Source organism: Penicillium manginii, assembly GCF_028828005.1.
Source record: "Penicillium manginii strain IBT 31320 chromosome Unknown utg000001l:1.0-3466041.0:1.0-3467806.0, whole genome shotgun sequence".
Taxonomy (NCBI): Eukaryota; Fungi; Ascomycota; class Eurotiomycetes; order Eurotiales; family Aspergillaceae; genus Penicillium; species Penicillium manginii.
In genome coordinates, this window is record NW_026643102.1 from 220,870 (window position 1) to 243,324 (window position 22,455).

The following is a 22,455-nucleotide window of genomic DNA, read 5'->3' on the forward strand; positions in this document are numbered from 1 at the left end:
CAATTTCAACCAGAACGCCATTCAATCAAAGCCATGCATATTAACCACCTAGAACTGTCCATCCGATGAGGCCAGCCCAGCCGACAACAAAAAGAACCGTCAGAATTCCGGCCCCAGCTTTATCTTTCGTAGTGATAACATTCTGCGTAGTGGTCGTCGTGCTGTCGTTATTTCCAGCATTTGGGTTGCTGGTACTGTTTCCTCCTGTTGTCGATGTGACTGGCCCTACCGCATTGAAACTGACCAAGCTTGCCGAGAAGATATCGCTTGCGCTGACTTGCTCCTCCATTCCGATCCACCCGTCATATGTAGATTTATACCATCTGACACCGCACGTATTGTTGCTATGACCTGTGCATGACTTAGCGGCGGCTTGGGCTGATGTTTGCAGCTTAGGGACGATTCTGCTGTAAGTCGACGGAACAAGCATAGCGGTAAACGACAGCCAGGAGGAGACGAGTCCCTTGAAAAGGATCTCATTGTTATTGCACACTTCTGTAGGCTCGCATGTGACTTCCTCAAAAATGCCTCCGTTGCTGTCAGGGATAAATGACAACAATGTCTGATTCAGGAGACCGTTGACGGCTTCGAGCCAGTAAGAACTTCCGTTTGTCTATAGCCGAGTATACAATGTAAGCGACTATGTCCCACAAGACTCCTCGGCTGCATCAAACTCACATAATTGTATAAATAGGCGGCTCCCGTCATATAAGCTCCATAGTTGTATGACCATTGAGTGTTTCCACGTGTTGTACAATCATTCTCCATGTTTGTTGAATCAGCAACATCCCATGTCGCATTATTGATCAAGGGCGATGAATTCGTTGACACAGACCAGTCCCAAATCTTATTAGCCCATGTGAGATAAATAGCATCTCCTGTATAACGCGCCAAGCGAGCGGACAGCTGAAACAATCCAGCGTTTGAGATCGCGTTCTTCATGGTATAACCGCTTTGGTAGGGGTATATCTGCCAGCGCATTCCACCCGAGCACTTGGTGGTGTCCCATCGTTTGATCTGTGTGTTGAATACTCCCTGAGCGAGGGATAACCAAGAAAATCCGGTGGATGAATCGGTGAATTTCATTTCGGCGGCAGTCATAGCAGCGACTCCCCAAAACATTTGATCGTCATTTCCCTGGAGAGTTCAGTTAATCCTGGCTCGGTGGCCTTAATGTTCACCACGAGGACTTACCAAGTAACTACTATAGTTGGCAGGCATGTAGTCTCCATCGGTTCCAGATTGCCACTCCAGGCCAACCCGTAGCTCATCATTATATGTGGTATCGCCGGTAAAGTGCCAATAATGGAGGAGGGCGAGGAATAGCGCCGATCCCTCCCACCATTTAGATGGGAAAGCGCCAGGTATTTGACCGGTCTCGTTACCGGAATAATAGGTCATCATAGCATATACGGCTGTGCTGGCGGCATCTTTGATCGATTCTGTTTTGTAGAAAGCGAGTCAGTCAGGATAAACATGGTCGTAGAAGTGTTGCACATACGTTCACTGCTAATATCCAAATCGATGGCCTCTGCGGGGCTTGACAGAAAGACTGAAAGGCAGAGGCCCCTGAGGAGGAGCCCGGCTCCTGGTAGACGCATTTTTGTTGGAAAAGAGAGCGGCGTCGAGAACTTCTTATCTAGTGGGCCGATTGATCCGAATTGCCGGCAACACGCGGGGACGGAACCAGCCGAGATAGAAGAAAGAGAAATTCAATTATGGCTATTCGCAAAAGCCATCAGATGCAACTTGTTAAGGGTAAAAAATGTGAGAGTCCGACAGAATTCACTCAAATCGCGGCGGGCGCCCCATATAGCGCTGGGAGATTAATTATAGCGCCAGAGCATGCGTAATCCTCGGCGCTAGCGTCGTCAACCTTTCTTTTCGAGCGACGCCTCTCGGTGGATCTCGCCAAGCTTTAGCAAGCTTCTGGGCTGGCGATGATCGCGCCGCACCTGCAGAAGCAAATTTCAAGCCAACCTTGTGCTTGTTTTTTCCCAGATCCGAAGTTTACAGATGAACCAGTTTGGTGTACAAGGATATTTCCAGCTCACCCTTCTCCAGATTTTATTACAGTCTATACCCTGATTTTGTACCACCTGGGCATATTCATTAGGAGTGAATTCTTGCAAAATAATCAGCGGTCGGGATTTCCAACGATCGGCATCCCCATATAATCCTTGTTGATCAGCCTTATTTGTATGCCAATGCTTCTTTAGAGATTCGATCCTGAATAGAATGCTGCTTGTGCTTGTATTGGTCCGTTATTCCCCTCGTTTCATTAGAAAATACGCCTTCACGCCTCCCCTCCCACAAAGGTGGGCTAATCAAAGCCGGCGGGGCAAATCCGAATACGAAAAGTGAAACAACTGCGCTTTCAAGTCTTCAGGGACGTGCTGTTTCATCCTCCCTAGCACTCCGTAGGGACTACCTTCTAACCCGCAAAAATAAAGGGGTCAAACTGCAAGAAAGGCACAGGCACAGGAAGAAAATTTAGTTCCCTCCGGACTAAGCATTCTCTTCGTCCGATTCGGCCCACTCCATGTCAATAGCAATATCCTCAGGTCCAATAGAAGTTTTGACCTCTCTTGACGCCAGCTCCTCATCGAGTGCACGAAATAAACGACCCAGGTACCTCCTCTCTCCTGGAACAGCAACCCCGATGTGTACTCCTGTCAATATCATTGCCTCGAAACAAGCTCTTGTCATCTTCGCCATCTGTGCGTCTCCACCCTTGTGGAGGTCTTTCAGTCGTTGCCTCCAAAAGATCCACCTTGGGATGCTAAACCCGTTCGCCGGCATTTGCACGTTTTTGACTAGTTCACCCAGCACTGTTAACGCCCCTAGGCTCGTTTCGTTCATAGACTGAGATTCATAATTGGCCACCGCGAGCTTCACCAATTTGAAATTATTAAATTGCATCCAAGCCGTACAGGCAGGCAACAACTCGACCACGGAGCTCAGTTCGGCATTGCCGCCAGGCTCCGACTTATCCGATCGCCTCGAGATCTCGAAAGTCTCCTTGAACAGCCACAGCGCAACGCTGCTCAGTTCGTTTGCAAAAACCCCTGATGCACATATTTTTGCCGTCCATGTGGCCAGATTCTCTCGCTCAGGGGCGGTAAGAAACACCGATTCTTGTATCCAGAAAGCCTGGACATCCTCGATAAAATAGGGGAGATCTACCCAGAGTCGCTGCTCATTGGGGAGAATCGCTTCTTCGCCGCATCCATGAGGATCAGTAGATTCCCCTCTGCGAAGTAGGATGCCCATTTCACGCGTATTTAGCACCAAGGTGACCAAACGATCATGTTCAGCGCTCCCTGTCGGAATGGCTATTGCCGCATGAATGAGTTCATCCCACAAGTCATGGATGCGTTCTTCGATCTGAGTGACCTCCAACTCGGAGTTGACAAATTGGCTTCCAATACTGATTGCTTCATCATACAGACCCTGCCATGTTTCCTGTGGATTGCTGCGCTCATTTTTAAATTGCGCTCGCTTCTCCTCGCGACTCAGTTTCGGCAGACAGTGGCTCTCTGCACAGGCCATTTTTGCGGCAGATATTTCTTCTTCTTGCCACGAGGATACTGACAAGTAAACGTATTCCGATAACCTGCCCAGATTTTGCTTACCAGTCAAAAAAGGCGGACCAATTTGTGACACTTGACCTTGGGTGCATGATGCAGAGCACAGTCAGCGGCTCCAGGCAGCAGTTTTAGGCACTAACTCGAACAACGACTTAAACAAATCCGCTTTTTATTTTATGAAACCAGTAGTAAATTGGGGCAGAGCAAATTCCAAGGTTGGGCGACGTCAATAATTTAAGCGATGCTAGTAAATGTCACCGTGACACAAAGGTGAACAACGTCGGGACTCCTCCGATTCGGAGTCCCTAGTACCAGTATGGATATGTACATACCAAAGTCTGGGATCGTTCAATTTGGCATACATAGTACCTAGTACCTACTAGGTAGGGACTACTAGTACTAGTAGTCCTATTACTACTACAATTTCAAGGTGTGTGATCGGGCCTTGCGAGAGGTCGTCGGAGTATTCCACCTCCCAGTTGTTTCTTTAGAAGTGACGCAAAGATGCCTAGCATCACAGTCTGCCAGTTTCAGCTTTCTGGTGCTTCTTTAGATCTGCCTTTTGCCTCCAACTGTGTCCTCGGTGATAAACCAACCATAGCATAGGGCTGAAAAGAACCCATAGTCCAGCAATCAAAGTAGCCGTCCATCCCAAGCCGATGGCTTCGATTAGGGGTGATACGAAGGCCGTGGTCGCGGCACCCATCAGACAACGGCAGAGATTGTTAGCTGCGACTGCTGTAGCTGCACTATGGTGATTGATATCCACAATCAATGTGCTAAGTGCGTTGAATGCACCTGTGGTAGCCATACCGGTGAAAAAGAGCATCACCATAGGACCCGCCAGGGCCGTGCGGAATTCCATCACCCAACCATAAGCAAGGATGCAAAGAGATGCAAGGTATATCATGGGAATGGAAATCATCAGCCGAGCTCTCTCTATATTGAATTTATCAATATCTTGCTGTCGATTTTTCTGAATAGCCATGCCTTGGATGCGTGCCTCACGTCGAAAGTTCCAATCGAGGAGCTTACCGACCGTGAACCGGGAGCTGATACTCCCCATTCCAAGCGGCAGATAGCAAAGTCCGACCTGGATTGAGTTGAACCCAAAACGAGTGCTCAGCTGCGTGCTCAATGTACTCAATACCGCCATGTATCCTGAAAACAACAGGCCGCCATAGAGCAGAATCAATCCAGCCTCTCGCTGGGTAGCGATGCGCAAAGAAGAAATCGGGTTCGGGCGATGTTTGAGCACCTGAACAGAAGCTGGATCTGGAACATGTTCGGCCCCTCGGAAGCGAGATTGGGGTATAATGAAGGCCCAGAAAGGCCAGTTCCATCGGGGTGGAATCACTGACCCATTTCCTACCACAGCCCGGCAGGTCTCTGGGAAGACGATGAGCGTAATAATAAAACACGACCCCGAGAGTATGACCAAAAACCAAAAGATAGCTCTCCATCCCAGAAAATGGTTGAGCAGGCCACCAATGACAGGTCCGAGTGCTGGGCCCAGGGCGATTCCCATGCCCGCATAACCAATGTACTTTCCACGCTCTGCTCGAGTCGTCAGATCCGCAACGACAGCACTTCCGAGCGCGATCGTGCCACTGCTTCCTGCGGATTGAAGGCACCGAAGAACCATGAGAGCCGAGTAACTATTCTGAAGTGCGAGGCCAATGTTTGCTCCCAGGTAAATCACGAACGCGATGATATAGGCCGGTCGGCGTCCATTGCCATCAGAGAAACTTCCCAAGAAAGATGGTGCCAGCCCTTGGAATATCTAACTAATGTTAGTATCGAAATGTTCAGATCCGAAGTGGTCTCTCAAATACTATACCAAGTAAGTCGTGATGGTCAAATTTATCAATGAAACCGAGACGTCCATATCACGCGCTAGCGAATCGAGTGCCGGAAGGTAGATGCTGCTTGAAAGTGGCGATATCAGGGCCGCAAAAGAGCCTGCAATGATCACGAAGATTTTCTCGCCTGTTGGTAGCACGCTATACGGCGTACCTGTCACCACGTCATTGGTATTAGCATTTGCATTTGCATCTGCATTGCCCTTTTCCGAGTCGTGATGAGCATCATCATTCTGAGGAGTGTTTGGGCGCCGGTCGTTGTTTGCAGCTTCCATCACTCAAAGAAAAAGGAATCCCTTCGAACTTCATCACTCTAAGACTTGTCTGTCGCAGGGGATCCATCGTATTTAGCAGTCCACGGTCCTTAGCCAATTCCCGCTTTTGATCGTTTAGTGTGTTCTTTTTGCTGAGGCGCGTGTGTTATGATCCGGTGGCGGGCCGGTACCGGGATTATCGAATCGGGAAAGATTTGCGAGGTCAATCTCGAACATATTGACTTATCTTCCAAATTCCTGTATGTTCTTTGTTCAGTAGACGTGTGGAAATACTGGTATAAGTTCTACTCACTCGCATATTGTAGCTCTTGAATGATGTAAATTGAAATGGGAAAATTGCAGTTGCAAATATTGATACCACTTCAAGTTCTATTCTGGAGATCCGTGAATCCATGGATATCCATGGACATATTATTATTTGGACAAACCGAGTATCTACTAAGTAGTAGATAGTTGAATAAAATGTAACGGCTTGGATTTTTGAGCTTGTTGGTATACCGCAATCCGATTTAATTGGGGGAAAAATGACTAGTACGTTTCAAATCATATTGAGCTCTTGTAGGGAGTGTTAAAATTGAATATTTCTTGATCGAGTAAACTATCCTGGCCTCAGGCAAAGTGCATCTCGAAAAATTCGGCCAACTGTGTGTATCTGGTGGCATGTTAGTGACGCAACCGATGGATTTTCCACGTTTTGACTGGGTAATTAGTATTGCTCGAGGATAAACTCACCCGCGTACATACTCCGCACGACTCCCCTCTTTCTCAAGATCTGTCTGGGATCCCATCCACCCGCGCCACATCGTGGAATAAGTCTCAACAGCGCCGCCCTTCGGGACCACAAGCAGTTGATATGCTGCAACCGTTTCGAGTTCCTCATCTTTCGATGCGAGTACGAGATGAGGAATGACGACCGACTGGGCATCAGCTGCATCCAACAAGCTATAATTATAATCGAGTGATTTTTGGACCTTCGCAGAGATAAGAAAAGCAGAATAAACGTACCCGGGATGGCACTGACTCGAGGCGGCGAACGGGGAGTTGAAACCTGACGCCAGGATCGTCATCTGCATTGTGAATGTCAACACTGCTTCACACAACAGTCGCCAACTTTGCGGCGAGACTCACCTTTCCTCCCCAGCAGAGACCATTGGCACCCCATTTGTTGACAGAGGGGAACCGCACGCGACACTCCGGAACGGCGGCGAGCAGAACGCCCAAATTGCGCTCAACATTCGCACTGGTGGCCAAGAGGCTGCCAATTCGCTTCTTTTTCTCGTCAGTGTCGGCAGGGATTATATGCGCTTCGAGTGCATCGCCCTTAAAACAGTCGGGTACCAACACCACAGCGTTCAGCCGTGCAGCTAGCAAATCAGCGCCCTAAGGAGTTTGGTTGGCTAGTCCAAAGACATCATAAATGTGTACAATCCCGACGCGGCCATCCCTCTTGCCAGTAACATCTATTGCGATCGATAAACAGATTGAAAATTATGGAGGGGGTGTGCACGAGCGATCAATTTGGTCACTTACAGGTGTTGATACCCGCAATGGTCTCGTATTGGCCTTTAGAAATACACACCTGGGCAACGACTGGGGGGGATGGTGCGACAAGCTTCATAGGACATGTTGATGATGATTTAGATTTTGGTGATTTCTAGAGGAGGCCTCAGGAAGCTGTTGCTTATTCCTTCTTATGTGTTTTTGGACTTGCTTCCTTATTTCTTCCTGGTCCCGGGGTCATTGGCCCCTGACCCCACCATTGTGTCCCCCAACACGGGCAACGCCGCGGTGACAGCCGCCTGTTGGACGAAGTCAGTGGGGCATGACTCACTAAGGATATCTCCGCGTCTACAGTGTCCATTTCAATATAGCTAGGTATAATGGAAAATAAAGCCATCTCGAGGATCGGACAAAAATTCTGACGGTCATTCGAAGACGCAATCTCGTTGACATTAATCTCATACCTAGGTAAAACATACCAAGGGGAAAAAAAAAGTAAATACCAATGGCACCACACATACTACAAAGAGAGTAGGCAACAATCAAGGTCTCCACTTGAACGCCGGGTTACGCCAGTCCATGTCTTGAATTTGCTTCTGCGACAGACCCGCCAACGCAGCGCCAACATCAACCCGTTCACGTCTACGGTTGTCCCACAACATAAACACCCACATCAATGAGCCTAGTATCAAGGTCATTGTTGCTGTCGCCAAATTGAGACCATTTCCAATGTGGTAATCGGGACCGTCAAAGGGCAAGAAGGACCAGGTGGAAATCAGCCCGCCAATATTTCCAAACATAACAGTGGTGCCGATCGCAGAAGATCGTGCGGTATCGGAGACGACATTTGCTGAAGAATTAGCGTTGCAGAGCGCACCGAAGGCGAAGGCACCACTTGCAATGATGAATGTCGCTCCGTAACGAACCATCGGGTCTTTGCTGGCAAGGAACATGATGTACCCGATCATCATGAGTGGCGGACCAAGGACAAAAAACAAGAGTCGCTTATCCATTCGCCAACTGAGAAAGGGGAAAAGCAACGTAAAGAATCCTCCCACTATATAGGGAGGCACGGTATGAAGCTGCTGGGAGATCACACTGGCATTTGGATAGATGGTTGCAACAATGGTCGGTGCGAAGAACCCCAGTCCTTGCACAGTGATGTTGTTCAGCAAAAATATAAAGGCTGTAGTGATCGTCACCGGGCTGAAGATACCGCGCAGCGTCTTAGCGGTGTCCATTTTGTCCAGCACTTCAGTTGTTCCAATGCGCTCAGACTTGACGCGAGCAATTGCCAAATCCTTTTCCTCTTGCGAGAGCCAACGAGCGGTTTCAGGTCGATCGGTCAATGTGGCAAATGAAATGACAGCAATGATGATTGTTATGATGCCCTCGATGGCAAATATCATCCTCCAGGTGTGTAGACCAGCGAAGTTGTCGAGACGCAGAATACCGGAGGCGAGCAGCCCACCGAACGCACCGGCAAGGGGGGCCATCACGATGTAACAGGAGAGGCGAAATGCTAACTGCGGAGGGTCAGTAAATTTTTCGAGGTTGCAAAATGACAATATGGAAGGGTCTTACCTCGCTTCGACGGTACCAACGACTGAGATAGTAAGCAATACCGGGCATCAGCCCGGCCTCGAACATTCCCAGCAGAAAACGCACTCCGGAAACTTGGTGAATGTCATGGGTAAATGCCGTAGCAACCGAGCAGATACCAAAGCCCAGTGTGGTGGCTGGCAAGAACCAACCGGGGCCAATCCACTTGCAAGCAATCTATAATACAGAAAGCCTGTCAGCGAACGAGTCTATTGCATGGCTGGATTGTATGCGCACTTACATTGCACGGAATCTCAAAGATGATATATGAGATAAAGAATACCGACAGCACTGCATTGTAGTCATATCCCTTTAGGCCGAGGTCTGTGTTGAATCCGGCAAGTTTCGCATTGCCTTGAATTGGGATTAATAATCAGCGCAAGCATTTTTAAAAAGGAAAGGTGATGGCGGGATCTCTTACCAATATTGGCGCGGTCAATGAAGCAGAAGAGGTACATGAGGGCCACGGTTGGCACAATGTACAGATCAATCTTCAATCGTAGACGCGATTCAGCTTTCTTGTCAAACTCCACGAGAGAGTGGCCGAACTGGTCAGTAGCAAGATGACCACGTTCTGCGGCATCGCGAGCGACCTCATTCGCTAATGTCTCTTTGTGGTCTGCGATGGCCTTGTCGTCTCCGACATACTCGGCAGCAGCAGTGGAGGTGGCCATGGTAGCAAATGAGCTGGACCTCAAGGCCTGGTGGGAAAGAAACTAAAGAGATTGTCCAGGTCCGCAAGATAGTCACGGAGGGTTCAGCGGGGATTGCTGCAGTCCTTATGGGTTCGAGTAACCTCGGATAGAATTTGGCAGGTCAGCACGAGAAGCAGCGGTTTTTATGGGCTTGAGTTTCCCCGGGATGGATTCCGGAAGACCCGAGCTTAAGATCTGGAGTCATGGGGGGAATTTGGGAGCCGTGGGAAATGCCGGCTGGTTGAATTCCCCACGTTAGGCTTGCCAAGCTCCAAAACGCACGTCTGGAGGCGAAAGAAAGGGGGGTGTGCATCTTGGCAGACGGGAGGAGATGCGTCACTTGGCCAATTGCTTTGGCCCCCGCACCCCGATTCTTGTAAGGATTCGACGAGGCGCGAAAGTTCAGAAGGGAAAGTAAATCGAAAGTCAACGAGAAAGATGCGTCGGAGGCTGTGTCTGATCGAATATCAATCAGTCATGCCGAAACCATGCGACAAGTTGCCAAGCCTCGTTTACTGGATGAAAGCGCAGTTTGGAGTAGAAATGAATGATAGTGCCATGAATGGGGCGAGGACTCTGGATGGCCGGGGAATAAGTGGGACATATGGATTACCAACGGTCAAAAGACAACGACAGGATTTGGTGGGCGGGACCATAGACTGCTTCCCCACAACTGATGGACTCGGCTTCCCCAGACTCTCTGGGGCTGAAGTCGATCCATGAACCCCGGCCCCAGACCTCGTTTCCACCGCAGATTACCAGGTGAGATTTATCAAAAGCCCGGGGTACAAGTACCGAGAGCTTCATCCGAGATTTCTGGGCACGCGAAGCCCGCTATCGCTGGCCAATACGCAGAGATGCGTTAACTTTAACCGACGCCATTGCCAAGACACTTTTGAATCGGAGTGCGTTCCGTCGGATAGTAAAATAAAGACAGCAGAAATAGACGAGAGTTCCAGCTTCGTTGGGTGATCACCGATTACTATTTCCCCTCCTTTTTCGCAAGTCAAAAATGGATCTCCCCACTCTGAGGAAAATGTCAAGAGTGATTGGTCGATTTCAAATGACCCTGCAGTCAGTGGCAACGCGCATGTTGACAAGGCACTATGGATTTTTTAAGATCAGATGCACATTCAAATCTCACAGGCCGATTTTTAGGGTCTAGGTGTAAGCTAATATCCAAATCCGATCTCGTAAAATGTGAAAGCTCCTGTCTGGGCGCAGTAGAATGCAGAAGGAACCTCGCACAGGGTACCAACGTATCTTGTTTTCAAATGATCGAGCCTTCTGGAAGGTCAAAAACGCAAGCGCTATCATTGAGTAAAAATCAGATATATTTTTCAATTGTGCAGAGATGTTCCATCCTCTATCTCAATACGATTTCAAAGCTTCAGGAGGAAAAATGCCAACATAACAAGTGGATACATTCCTAGTCACGTGTTTGGAATCGGATATAGACGGATGTCGCGGATAAAGAACAAACCCCAACGGTACAGAAAGACATCCCACGAATTACTAGGATCACGTTAACACACCGCGGTGGACTTGGCTCGGATATGTCTGAGGTTTCAAATCCCCCCACTAGCAGCTGGCGCATTCCCAAGGCCTGCCAGGAGTGCCGAAAGCGCAAGATCCGCTGCAATGGCCTAAACCCGTGAGACCAACTCAACACCCCGACTACTGACCATGCCTGACGTGTTCTTCAAGGTGCAAAACATGCCAGCAAAGAAATACACCTTGCAACTATCGAGATTTTATCCGCCACAGGCGAAAGAAACACGAATATCGAGAGGCTCAAAATGAAACCCAGCCACCGCCAGCCTCTCCGGGCCTAACACAGCCAGCCCAGCCAGCCCAACAGCGAAGATCATCTTTTATGCATACTTTCCCGAATAGTGTCTCGGCGACACATATGGCATCGCCATCCTGTCAGATGCAGCTCTATTATGGACCGACTTCGCATTTTTCTTTGATGCAGCACATCTACAGGGACCTCGTATCCAACCCGACCGCACAACCAGAACCATCAGGCGGCGTGGATGAGGCTAGTGCAGGTTTGGACTTGTTCAGCTTCCGACGGATCTTCTTCGGCACGCCGGACAACCATGAACCTGGGAAATCAACTGGAGGGGGAGATACCCCAATCATGTTTTTGCCTCACGACGTTGCCCGGGTATTTATGTCACGATTCCTGTCTAGCCTCTATCATATGACACCGTACCGCTCAAAGGCCTACTATGAAAGCTGCCTAGAGCGGCTATACGACCCATCACCTTCTGCCCACCCCGATACACTTACTCAAGCTATCGTTCTGATCATTTTGGCGACGGCAGCCCTTGGTACCGAGTATTTTGCGTGGGGTGATATATTATACGATCGCGTCAAAGCTTCTCTTGCATCTTATGATGACGTTGTGAACTTGCAGACTATCCAAATATCTGTCCTCATGATAAGTCTCCCGAGGTCCCCATCGTTCACGTCTTATCAATTGAATTCCCAGCTGACATGATTAAACGCCAACTATCAGAATGAACAGGGTCGGCCCAATTCTGCATTCTTGCACCTCGGGGCAGCTTCTCGAAAAGCTATCTCGGCAGGACTACACAGAGGTGTTCCACATGACAATATTGAAAGTCCCGAGAATATCGAGGAACGACGAACTACCTTCTGGTCACTGTACATGTTTGAAACGTAAGTGGAGCACCCCACGGCGACTCTCCAAATCACTCTTCTAATTCGTGTGTCAGATGGTTTTGTTTCCATGCGGGTCGACCCAGCTCATTGTCATTGCGCGATGTCGCAATTGAATATCCACAAGATCCGTTCATCCGACTACTAGTCCAGCTATGCAAAACAATCTCACGGTCGACCACAGAAATTTATGGCGAACGTCACGAGTCGCTGCTACACATGTGGCGAGTTGCTCGGTCGATCACAGAAGACCTCCGCGCACACGAGTCGCACATGAAACAAGCATTGGGCTTCGGTCCTGATGCAGATCTCAGAACGGGATCCTTGGGTGTGCGGCAAACGATATTTGTAACGCGTAAGTCTGATGTCGCTTTCAAGTGTTTATAGTACATCTGTATCTAATCTCCCCAGTGTACTACCATACTGTTTTACTCACTTTCCGACCTTTTCTCATTTTTCGCGGGCATTGGCGACGAGGCAAGAAAATCCCGTCAAGTCAGTCGGCGGCTACTAGGATGCACAATCGCCCGAATGAAATCCCGTCATGGCTTAACGAAGCCTGTAACCATGCTCTTTCTGCTGCCCGAAAAACAATCCATCACTTATGCGAAGCCTCTGAGGCGAACGACTTGGTCAAGGTTTGTTGATAATATGAGTATCCTCGATTTTTCATTGTTCTGAAATATCTCACTAGGAACTGCGGTACCATGGTTATTTCATGGGCAGCTCGGTCTTCACAATCATTTACGACCTACTTAATGATCCAAGTGCTGCATCCACTCATCTCCCTTGGGCGTATGCAAGTCTGCAGAACCTATCGACAATGCGAGCGGGTGACCCAATTCAAAGTACAATCGGAGCCATTCAAACTGTACTGCGTAACATCAATCCATCATACGAATGGTTACCATACGCAAGTCAAACAAACGATTATTCCCTTCGCCGCGAGAACGCAATATCTTTTCCCCAGGGCTCTAGAGCTACAGAGAGTCAGCAGATTCAACCCGGTGCTCCACTCGCTGGGAACTCGTTCGCCGGCCCACTTCCTGACTTTCCCGCATCGCAGTGGAATTTCCCTCTGGAAGCACCCGAAACGGGGCGCTCAGGGGGATCGAGTGAAGATCTTCTCGACTTCACACAATCTGATATGGGTTGGAATTTTGATTTCTCAACTATGGATCTGGAAGCATTCTTCTCTCTCTATCCTCCCATTGACTCATCGGCTCCCCAGTAGGATCGTGGCAATGCCAAGGAAAAACTAATTCATGTATTACCATTCTATTCATATCATATTTTATCAATAAGCTTATCAATCCTCTCCTTCTAGGAAGTCAGTTCGTTAAATCTTAAATACAAAACTGGGGGAGAGTGCCCACAATCAACTTGAACCAAGCCCAAAACGGTGGAAATTCCAAGGTTGAGCATAGCATTTTATTGACCAGCAGAAAGATACAACCTCGTAGAAAAGGTGCAACTCTTAAATTTCCACTAATTCTGACGTTATCTGGCTCTTGTCTTTCGAAATACAGGTATGGTAGCAACTCAAAGAGCGGTTGCTCATCGTTCGCCGGCGTAAGTCAACAAATGGGCAAGCCCAACAACTTTACATGGATGTCGATACTGATGATGATGAATCCACTTCATATATCCGAAAGCGGGAAAGTAATTCTCAGGTCTTCCAAATCGGAGTTTTGATACAAAGTGGATCGGCGTGGATCACTCGGGACTCGGACTCGGAGGCTACTGATCAGGGAAGGGCGTGAAAGATAGTACATATATGCAGACCAATATATCCGGCGAGAAAGAGATATTGCCGGGCTCGGCTTTATAATTATCACTAACAAGGTGATTTGTTCACCTGGCGATACTTTTGTGACTCAGCATATCCGGGACCCATTTTAATAATAGTTCGCGCCATTTAGATCCGCAAGCCCCTTATCCTAGAGCCACGATCCACACCTTCGGAAATATGGATCTAGAGACAAAAAGAACAATTTGCAAGTTGGAATATAAGAAAAAAAATGGCCCCTGTCAAGATTCACCGAAATTTCAAGATCAGTATTTACAAACAGCGACTTGAGTCGTCCTTGGTTTTGCAAACCGAGTCTATTTACGCCATCAAAGGGCGCCCATTGGTCTTATATCATCAAAACCAAGATGGAGACCCCTTCATCCGGGACCGCAACACCAGTGGATGTGGAATTCGGCACCAGTCAAATTCGCAAACGCCTGACTGTCACATTTCGTGATCTCACTGTCCGGGTCACAGCACCCGATGCTGCCCTAGGTGATACGCTTTGGTCGGAGGTTGACCCACGACAGCTTAGCAATATATTCAATAAGAAAAAGTCAAAAAGGGTATGCAACGTGATACCAAATAAATATGACGCATAGCTAATAAACTTAAAGTCAATTCTCAACAATGTCTCTGGTCAAGTTCGGCCAGGGGAAATGGTAAATATTAACTGCTGCGAAATTTACAGGACTGGGGCTAACTGAAGTCCGCAGCTCCTCGTGCTTGGTAGACCAGGCTCCGGCTGCACCTCACTTCTTCGGGTGCTTTCAAATGATCGCGAAACTTTCGACGAAATCAGTGGTGACACCATGTACGGAAGTCTAGGCGACAAAGAGGCAAAGAAATACCGCCAGCAGATCATGTTCAACAATGAAGGTGTGCTTCCCGACACAATATTAAATTTAAATGCTACTAACGGAAGCTGGAAATAGACGATCTGCATTTTCCTACCCTCACTGTCAATCGGACCATGAAGTTCGCCTTACGAAACAAAGTTCCAAATGAAAGACCTGCTGACTTGGCTGATCGCAAAGACTTTGTGAGCGGAAAGAGAGATGACATCCTCAACTCTTTGGGAATTGGCCACACAAAAAAGACTCTTGTCGGAAATGAGTTCATTCGGGGAGTATCTGGAGGTGAACGCAAGCGTGTCTCACTCGCTGAAGTTCTTGCAGGACAGGTTCGTTCAATCTCCGGTCATTTATTTTCATTTACATGTAACAAATTAACACTCTGTTTGAATAGAGTCCTGTTCAAATGTGGGACAACCCCACACGAGGCTTGGATTCTAAGGCTGCGGTCGAATTCGCCCGTATGCTGCGCCGTGAAGCGGACGAAAATGAAAAGACCATGATTGCCACCACCTATCAAGCGGGCAATGGTATCTACGATCAGTTTGATAAAGTTTTGGTCCTCGCGGAAGGAAGAGTGACCTTTTATGGCCCTCGTTCCCTAGCAAAAGAGTACTTCGAAGGTATGGGGTTCGATTTCCCTAAGGGTGCTAATATTGCCGACTTTCTTACTTCTGTCACTGTCCTTACGGAGCGTATCGTTCGCCCCGGATGGGAGACAAAAGTTCCCAATACCCCTGAGGAATTTGAGCAAAGATACCACCAAAGTTCAATCTACCGCGACCAGATTGGTAGCATGGAGCCTACAGAAAAGCTTGCTCACGAAATTGAAGATCTGGAGCTTGCGGTGGCTAGAGAAAAGCGAAAGCATCATTTGCCTCGACAGAAGAGTGTCTATACCGCAGGTCTCTGGGAGCAAGTCGGCTCTTGTACTGTTCGTCAATTTCAGATCATGTGGGGTGACAAATTCTCCCTTGTGGTCAAAGTTGGCTCTGCTATTCTTCAAGCCTTGGTTTGCGGTTCCCTTTTCTACAACCTCGCTGAAGATAGCAGCTCCATTTTCCTGCGTCCTGGTGTTCTCTTTTTCCCCATCCTTTATTTCCTACTTGAATCTCTTTCAGAAACGACCAAGTCGTTTATGGGTCGCCCTATTCTCTCTCGACAAAAGCGCTTCGGATTCTACCGTCCCACGGCCTTCTGCATCGCAAACGCCATAACAGATGTCCCAGTTGTGATGGTGCAGGTAACATGCTTTTCGCTCATTTTGTATTTTATGTCAGCCCTTCAGATGGATGCCGGGCGATTCTTTACATTCTGGATCATCATTATCACCCAGACACTCTGTTTTGGTCAGCTTTTCCGATCGGTTGGTGCGACTTGCAAGACGTTTGGAAATGCTTCCAAGATATCCGGCTTACTCTCGACTGTCTTTTTCGTTTATGGAGGTATGTCAAATTGTTTTTCTCTTGTACTCTTCGGACTTTTATTGAAAGGAAACTGCAGGCTACTTGATTCCTTTTGAAAGCATGCACGTCTGGTTTAGATGGATATTTTATCTAAACCCCGGAGCGTATGCATTCGAGGCGCTCATGGCAAACGAGTTTGTGGGGCGGGAATTCCAATGCATCGAGCCTGATTATATTCCATACGGTGCAGGCTACTCTAGCTCGGAATCGATTCACAGGGGCTGCTCAGTCCCTGGAAGTAAAAATGGCATGATCAGCGGAGAGGCCTATATCCGGGAGCAATATAGCTATTCCTTCCATCACATCTGGCGCAGTTTCGGTATCATCGTCGGATTTTGGATCTTCTTTATCGGTCTTACTTCGCTGGGATTCGAGTTAAAGAACAGTCAAGGTGGGTCTTCTGTGTTGCTTTACAAGCGTGGAAGCGAGAAACAGTCTCAAGTTGGGGAAAAAGAAATGCCAGCCAAGAATGGGCAATCTGGAGATATGGTCGCTCTCCGGGGTTCAGTCAAGCACTCGACATTTACATGGAACAATCTTGACTATCATGTTCCCTTCAATGGTGAAAAAAAACAGTTGCTTGATAAGGTTTTTGGTTTCGTAAAACCTGGAAATCTGGTTGCTTTGATGGGAGCCTCTGGTGCTGGAAAGACAACGTGAGTAAAGGATAGTGTTATATCTGGTTAAGGTTTCTAAATAATTGATTGCCAGGTTACTTGATGTTCTTGCTCAACGCAAAGATTCTGGTGAAATCTACGGATCGATTCTCATTGATGGACGCCCTCAGGGGATCAGCTTTCAACGAATGACTGGATACTGTGAGCAGTTGGATGTGCACGAGTCGAGTGCGACCGTGCGAGAGGCACTCATCTTTTCTGCGGTTCTTCGACAGCCGTCCAGCACATCCTATGAAGATAAAATTGCCTATGTTGACCACATAATCAATCTTTTGGAGCTTCGTGATATCAGTGATGCGCTGATTGGAGGTGAGTCCCAAACTCACTCATTCAAACGGCTTAGTATTAACTGCTTCTAGTACCCGGGGCTGGTCTCAGTATTGAGCAGCGCAAGCGCGTAACTCTTGGTGTTGAGCTTGTGGCGAAGCCTACTTTGCTTTTCCTGGATGAACCAACCTCTGGTCTAGATGGTCAGAGTGCTTACAACATTGTGCGGTTTCTCCGAAAGCTTGTCGATGGAGGTCAAGCCGTATTGGTAATTTCATTTCTTATACGTTCACCGATTGTGACGACTAATTTGCTATAGTGTACGATTCACCAGCCTTCTGCCGTCCTATTCGATGCATTCGACGGTCTCTTACTGCTGGCAAAGGGTGGCAAAATGACTTACTTTGGCGAAAGTAAGCATTCTACCCCATATATTCAGCTTGGCTATGACTAATAATTTCTCAGCTGGCCAAGAGTCAAACAAGATTTTGGATTATTTTTCACGCAACGGTGCCCGTGCCCACCAGATGCCAATCCCGCTGAACACATCATTGATGTAATTCAAGGAAGTGCTAATAGTGGTGTCGACTGGGTTGACGTTTGGAAAAACTCAGAAGAGCGAAAAACTGCATTGAAAGAGCTTGACGCTTTGAACGCGGCCGGCATGGCCGATCCCGATTATGTGGAGGATACTGCGGATTTTGCTACCTCGCGCTGGTTTCAGTTCAAGATGGTGTCAAAACGCCTGACCATTCAGATCTGGCGGTCACCTGTAAGAAACCTCGATCATACTACTCGCTTGAAACCCCCTGCAGCAAATCCACTAACAATCAAAAAGGATTATATGTGGAACAAGATGATTCTCCATATCTTCGCGGCTTTATTCAGCGGCTTCACGTTTTGGAAGATTGGGGACGGCACCTTTTCTCTTCAACTACGACTTTTCGCCATTTTCAACTTCATTTTTGTGGCTCCCGGTTGTATTAACCAGATGCAGCCTTTCTTCCTGCATAACCGCGATATCTTTGAGACTCGCGAAAAGAAGGTAACTCACATCTCCGACTTCCCAGTCACGGAAACTTTACTAACCTAAACTGAAATTTTCAGTCGAAAACCTATCACTGGATTGCTTTCATTGGTGCCCAAACTATCACCGAGATTCCCTATCTGATCATCTGTGCAACTCTTTATTTTGTTTGCTTCTATTTCACCGCAGGATTCCAAAATCTTGCGAGCATCTCGGGTCACTTTTACCTTCAAATGATATGTAAGTGCCATATTTCCATTATTCCTCGTCCATATCAGCTTGAACTAACTCATCGATAGTCTATGAGTTTTTGTATACCTCGATCGGTCAGGCTATCGCGGCTTACGCACCAAATGAGTATTTTGCTGCGGTCATGAACCCCGTCCTGATTGGAGCTGGACTGGTCAGCTTTTGTGGTGTTGTTGTGCCTTACAGCCAAATGCAGCCATTCTGGCGCTATTGGATGTACTATCTTGACCCGTTCACATATCTTGTGGGTGGTCTTCTTGGCGAGGTCCTTTGGGATGTCAAGGTTCAATGCGAACCATCTGAATATATCACATTCAGCGCTCCATCTGGTCAGAACTGTGGTGAATACATGGCAGACTTTCTTTCAACCCAGGCTGGCTATTTACTGGATTCAAATTCAACGGATACTTGCTCTTTTTGTCAATACTCCTCGGGTGCCGACTACGCCAAAACTTTCAACTTACAGGAGAAATATTACTCCTGGAGAGACGTGAGTGTTCTCCGCCCTTCACATAGCCAATGCTCTAACATGTTGAAATAGACTGGAATTACAGCCCTCTTTTGCATTAGCTCTTATGCTCTTGTATTTTGCATGATGAAGCTTAGGAGCAAGAAAACCAAAAGCGCTCGATCCGAGTGAAAATCTGCTATTCATCTTGAGACGGCCTTTCAGCCCCCATCTTGCCACTTTCATTTTTCATCATTTTGATCTTCACATCTTGCTTTTTGTTTTCCTAGGCAATACCTTCCTTCCCAAAAACTTTTAATTTGTCCCTTGCACTTTGTTACTTTAGATATAGAGATAGATAATAGAACGTGAAACCAATATCCCCTCGTTAATTGTTCTTAAACATAAGAGAGTTAATCCAGATTTTGCAGCATTTAAAACGTAGCCTTTGCCAGGTTTGAGGCCATATTTCCATCATTGAAAGGAACATTTGCGTCACCGAAATCAGTAGTATCCAATGCAGTTTGTGCGACTGTTGGCAAGGATTCCCAGGCAATAAGGGGCTGCGTGCCACCGACGGTGGTAGTGAGCCCACACTGATGGTCCACAGGCCAGATGCTATAATATCTAACCAATGGTGAAGTTCCAGAAAGCGTGTATTCATCCGTCGAGCAATCCCAACCACCGTGGGCACTGGGGCAGACAGCGACGATGTTGTCGGATGTTGTCTTTGTAGAATCGGACAACCAGACAATCACACCCTCCCAGTCATGTCTATGACCGAGACCTGATGAGGGCTCGTCTTTCGGCATGTACCAAGAGTATAGCAACGCGTAGTAGTCGCCAGAGGCCTCTCCTCGCACGTAAATTTGGCCGGTGCTGCTGCTGCAGTCCCCATCCGAAGCGCCAGTTATAGCCAACCCAGCACTATTATTGTTAGACCTGGGCCCTATAATAGTATACTTTGCGATATCAATACTCACTTAGTGTCTCCGGCTGCATCAACAGCCGGGAACGGCACACATCCATTGACAACATACAAGTGTGGCTGGTAGGCCAGATAGACTTCGCCGGTTGTGCCCGACGGCACTGTCTGCGCAAAGCCGACTATTTCATCAGAATCGACTGTTCCCCGACGAGAGATTCCTTGTCTAGGAGATGCCGCGGATAAATGGGCGATAGATAGAAAGCCTAGAAGCACCCGAGAAATCATTTTTGACCTGGTTACTTAATGTGAAGAATCTTTAGTGATGTCCTTTCTCCCCGTCCACTGCCGCCTTTATATCTCTTCCCGATCGTCCTAAGACCTTCCCATAAAGAACTGGTATTAACCAATATAGTAAGACCGCCGAATTCTGCAGGACCGGAGAATACCCAAGTTGAAAATGGTCTCCGGTCGTCGATCCCGAATCGGGATAGTGGCCGAGAAATACCCCGCTGGGTTTTGAGGAGGTCGATCCTCGTGGGTTTTGGAATATCAATGATTCGCTTCACCTGACCTTCTTTATTTCGCTTGGAAATAGCTTTCTAGCCTCATGAAGACTCATGCAGGCACCGTTCTATCCGCAGCAATCTAATCCACGCACGTGGCTTGAAGGTAGTATCGCAAGAAATTCACGGCTCCTTAAACAGGAATAGCAAACCGCGTCATGTTTTTTAATAGGATGAAAATCAGAGCTACAAAGCGATTTATCGGGTACTAGCAGTAATGCACTACACTATATACCTGAGAAATTTCCGCCAATCAGGATAGGCAGGTGAGCAGGTTGCTGAGTTTCTTCAGGACAACCTCCTGCATAGTGGCGTTTGCATCTCCCTTGGTACCTGCCATGCCAACCGATACACTTGCATAGCATCCCGAGGTCAAAGAGACTCCAATCTCGCTTGGTAGTCGATCTCCACCACAAGTAGTAACATCTTCCGGCGTAACTAGAGGCACCGCAACATGAATACGCGACAATACAAAGGAAAAGTCTTCGGCTTTGGTGCACTCGGAATCCGAAACAGACGGAAAGTTAACGTTGAGCCAAATCTAAGACACTCCGTTAGTCCACGCTGCTGGAGTAGGATGCGGATGACTTACATCATTTGGAAGATAGGGCAATCCGGCCGCAACAAGGTGGTTGGTCAGGTTGGTAGCTGCATCAGCATAGACCTGGCTATAGTTGGGATAACTTGAAGATGCATTCCAAGCTGTCTGAGAGCCAGTCGCTCCAGAAAACGCGATAGCAGGAATGCCAGCATAATGTGCCGCATAGGTAGCTGCTCCAGCCGTTCCGGATAGGTAAACCGCGAGTCCGATGTTAGAACCAACCTGCTGCTATCAGTACCACTCTCGTTATGAATAACTAAAGCTTCAGGGACATACATTTGGTCCTGCGACCGCAAGATCGGGAAGACCATCGAAAAATTGAGGTCCGATCGAATTGATACCATACTTCATTGAAGTTGCGGGGTATGAATTGACATAATTCAGACGAGGCTCTGAGGCATTATGCCCTACGGCCGGACTACCAGAAGGGCAGCTATTGAACTCACACGCCTCAGAAAGTGTCGTTGGAGTACCCTGAGTAGACCCTGTAGAAGATATTAATGACAGTCACACAAGGTGGTGGCAAACATATAGCGAACCTTTTCCACTCTCGTTCTGTGCAGGCGCCGAGACAACAACTGAGTGATCAGCTGCTGTCAAAGAGTCGAAGAATGCACGAATGTTCACTTCCGCCCAGCCATCATCATTTGACGAGATAATATTGACCGCCAAGGACGACTTCGCGAGGGCAAGGGAACCGACAAGCGCAGGGAGAGCGTTGACTCGCATCGTGAAAATGCCTTTAAGGTGACAGCTTCGAGACCGATCATCCAACCCGATCATTCACCAGGCACCCTTTTATACGGACGGGCAGTCAACTCAAACGCGGATCCATCGGCTGATGAGCGGATCCATGCTCCCGTGTCTCCTGGTGATCGCATACCTTGTTTGGTGCAACATCCACCAGCTCCGTAAGCGACCCCACTGAGTACGTCTACGAACCAACGATTGGTCGCACGTGCGAAACGGGCCTGCATAAATCGCGCTATGCTCAATATGCCATCTCCCCAGGAAGGTCCCATCGTATAGATTACGACGGCTCGGCTCCACTGACGTTTAGCTACCGAGATCGACTGAAATATGTATTACAGAGCCACGATGTCTCTTCATCGCACCACAGAGCAACTCTTGAAGAAAATCGACATAATCGTTACGAATTCGAAACAAACTGTCTTATTTCTCGTGTTTTCTCTGTGGGTTATGGTTGATTAACATTAAACGATGCACCATGGCAAAAAATGGTATTAAGCTATCTCTCTAATGTCATGGTCAGTAAGTAGTAGACAGCGACCGGGTCGATTCATTGTCTGGGATATTTGATGAGAAATAGATAAACAAGATATAAATAGGGGGGCGGGCAAATATTTG

At 47.8% G+C, this 22,455-nt stretch overlaps 9 protein-coding genes across 9 annotated transcripts; 2 read left to right on the forward strand and 7 right to left on the reverse strand.

Annotated features, from left to right (window-relative positions):
- Positions 1-40: 40 nt before the first annotated feature.
- Positions 41-1,601, reverse strand: N7533_000070 (glycoside hydrolase family 76 protein; the record flags this gene model as incomplete). The annotated part of the gene is made up of 4 exons (XM_057096720.1): positions 41-613; positions 679-1,137; positions 1,195-1,442; positions 1,502-1,601. The coding sequence occupies 4 exons, from the start codon at positions 1,599-1,601 to the stop codon at positions 41-43; spliced, it is 1,380 nt and encodes a 459-aa protein (XP_056965213.1).
- A 907-nt stretch (positions 1,602-2,508) lies between these two features.
- Positions 2,509-3,552, reverse strand: N7533_000071 (DUF3632 domain-containing protein; the record flags this gene model as incomplete). The annotated part of the gene is made up of 1 exon (XM_057096721.1): positions 2,509-3,552. The coding sequence occupies one exon, from the start codon at positions 3,550-3,552 to the stop codon at positions 2,509-2,511; it is 1,044 nt and encodes a 347-aa protein (XP_056965214.1).
- Positions 3,553-4,104: 552 nt separating this feature from the next.
- N7533_000072 (uncharacterized protein) lies at positions 4,105-5,943 on the reverse strand (the record flags this gene model as incomplete). Its single annotated transcript, XM_057096722.1, has 3 exons — positions 4,105-5,373; positions 5,431-5,606; positions 5,898-5,943. 3 exons carry the CDS (start codon positions 5,941-5,943, stop codon positions 4,105-4,107), a joined length of 1,491 nt encoding a protein of 496 aa, XP_056965215.1.
- A 393-nt stretch (positions 5,944-6,336) lies between these two features.
- N7533_000073 (uncharacterized protein) lies at positions 6,337-7,345 on the reverse strand (the record flags this gene model as incomplete). Its single annotated transcript, XM_057096723.1, has 6 exons — positions 6,337-6,379; positions 6,460-6,669; positions 6,733-6,794; positions 6,856-7,107; positions 7,153-7,187; positions 7,258-7,345. The coding sequence occupies 6 exons, from the start codon at positions 7,343-7,345 to the stop codon at positions 6,337-6,339; spliced, it is 690 nt and encodes a 229-aa protein (XP_056965216.1).
- A 424-nt stretch (positions 7,346-7,769) lies between these two features.
- On the reverse strand, positions 7,770-9,503 carry N7533_000074 (putative MFS transporter; the record flags this gene model as incomplete). The annotated part of the gene is made up of 4 exons (XM_057096724.1): positions 7,770-8,753; positions 8,812-9,006; positions 9,071-9,183; positions 9,251-9,503. 4 exons carry the CDS (start codon positions 9,501-9,503, stop codon positions 7,770-7,772), a joined length of 1,545 nt encoding a protein of 514 aa, XP_056965217.1.
- Positions 9,504-11,080: 1,577 nt separating this feature from the next.
- On the forward strand, positions 11,081-13,449 carry N7533_000075 (Zn(II)2Cys6 transcription factor; the record flags this gene model as incomplete). Its single annotated transcript, XM_057096725.1, has 6 exons — positions 11,081-11,178; positions 11,232-11,964; positions 12,052-12,215; positions 12,272-12,570; positions 12,627-12,853; positions 12,910-13,449. 6 exons carry the CDS (start codon positions 11,081-11,083, stop codon positions 13,447-13,449), a joined length of 2,061 nt encoding a protein of 686 aa, XP_056965218.1.
- Positions 13,450-14,372: 923 nt separating this feature from the next.
- N7533_000076 (putative ABC multidrug transporter) lies at positions 14,373-19,187 on the forward strand (the record flags this gene model as incomplete). The annotated part of the gene is made up of 15 exons (XM_057096726.1): positions 14,373-14,573; positions 14,625-14,669; positions 14,724-14,886; positions 14,943-15,190; positions 15,256-16,306; positions 16,365-16,983; positions 17,039-17,313; positions 17,364-17,539; positions 17,591-17,684; positions 17,737-17,781; positions 17,838-18,043; positions 18,110-18,316; positions 18,379-18,538; positions 18,598-19,037; positions 19,089-19,187. The coding sequence occupies 15 exons, from the start codon at positions 14,373-14,375 to the stop codon at positions 19,185-19,187; spliced, it is 4,029 nt and encodes a 1,342-aa protein (XP_056965219.1).
- A 242-nt stretch (positions 19,188-19,429) lies between these two features.
- Positions 19,430-20,208, reverse strand: N7533_000077 (NPP1 family protein; the record flags this gene model as incomplete). Its single annotated transcript, XM_057096727.1, has 2 exons — positions 19,430-19,922; positions 19,979-20,208. 2 exons carry the CDS (start codon positions 20,206-20,208, stop codon positions 19,430-19,432), a joined length of 723 nt encoding a protein of 240 aa, XP_056965220.1.
- Positions 20,209-20,739: 531 nt separating this feature from the next.
- On the reverse strand, positions 20,740-21,816 carry N7533_000078 (uncharacterized protein; the record flags this gene model as incomplete). The annotated part of the gene is made up of 4 exons (XM_057096728.1): positions 20,740-21,027; positions 21,079-21,309; positions 21,364-21,572; positions 21,627-21,816. 4 exons carry the CDS (start codon positions 21,814-21,816, stop codon positions 20,740-20,742), a joined length of 918 nt encoding a protein of 305 aa, XP_056965221.1.
- Positions 21,817-22,455: the final 639 nt, after the last annotated feature.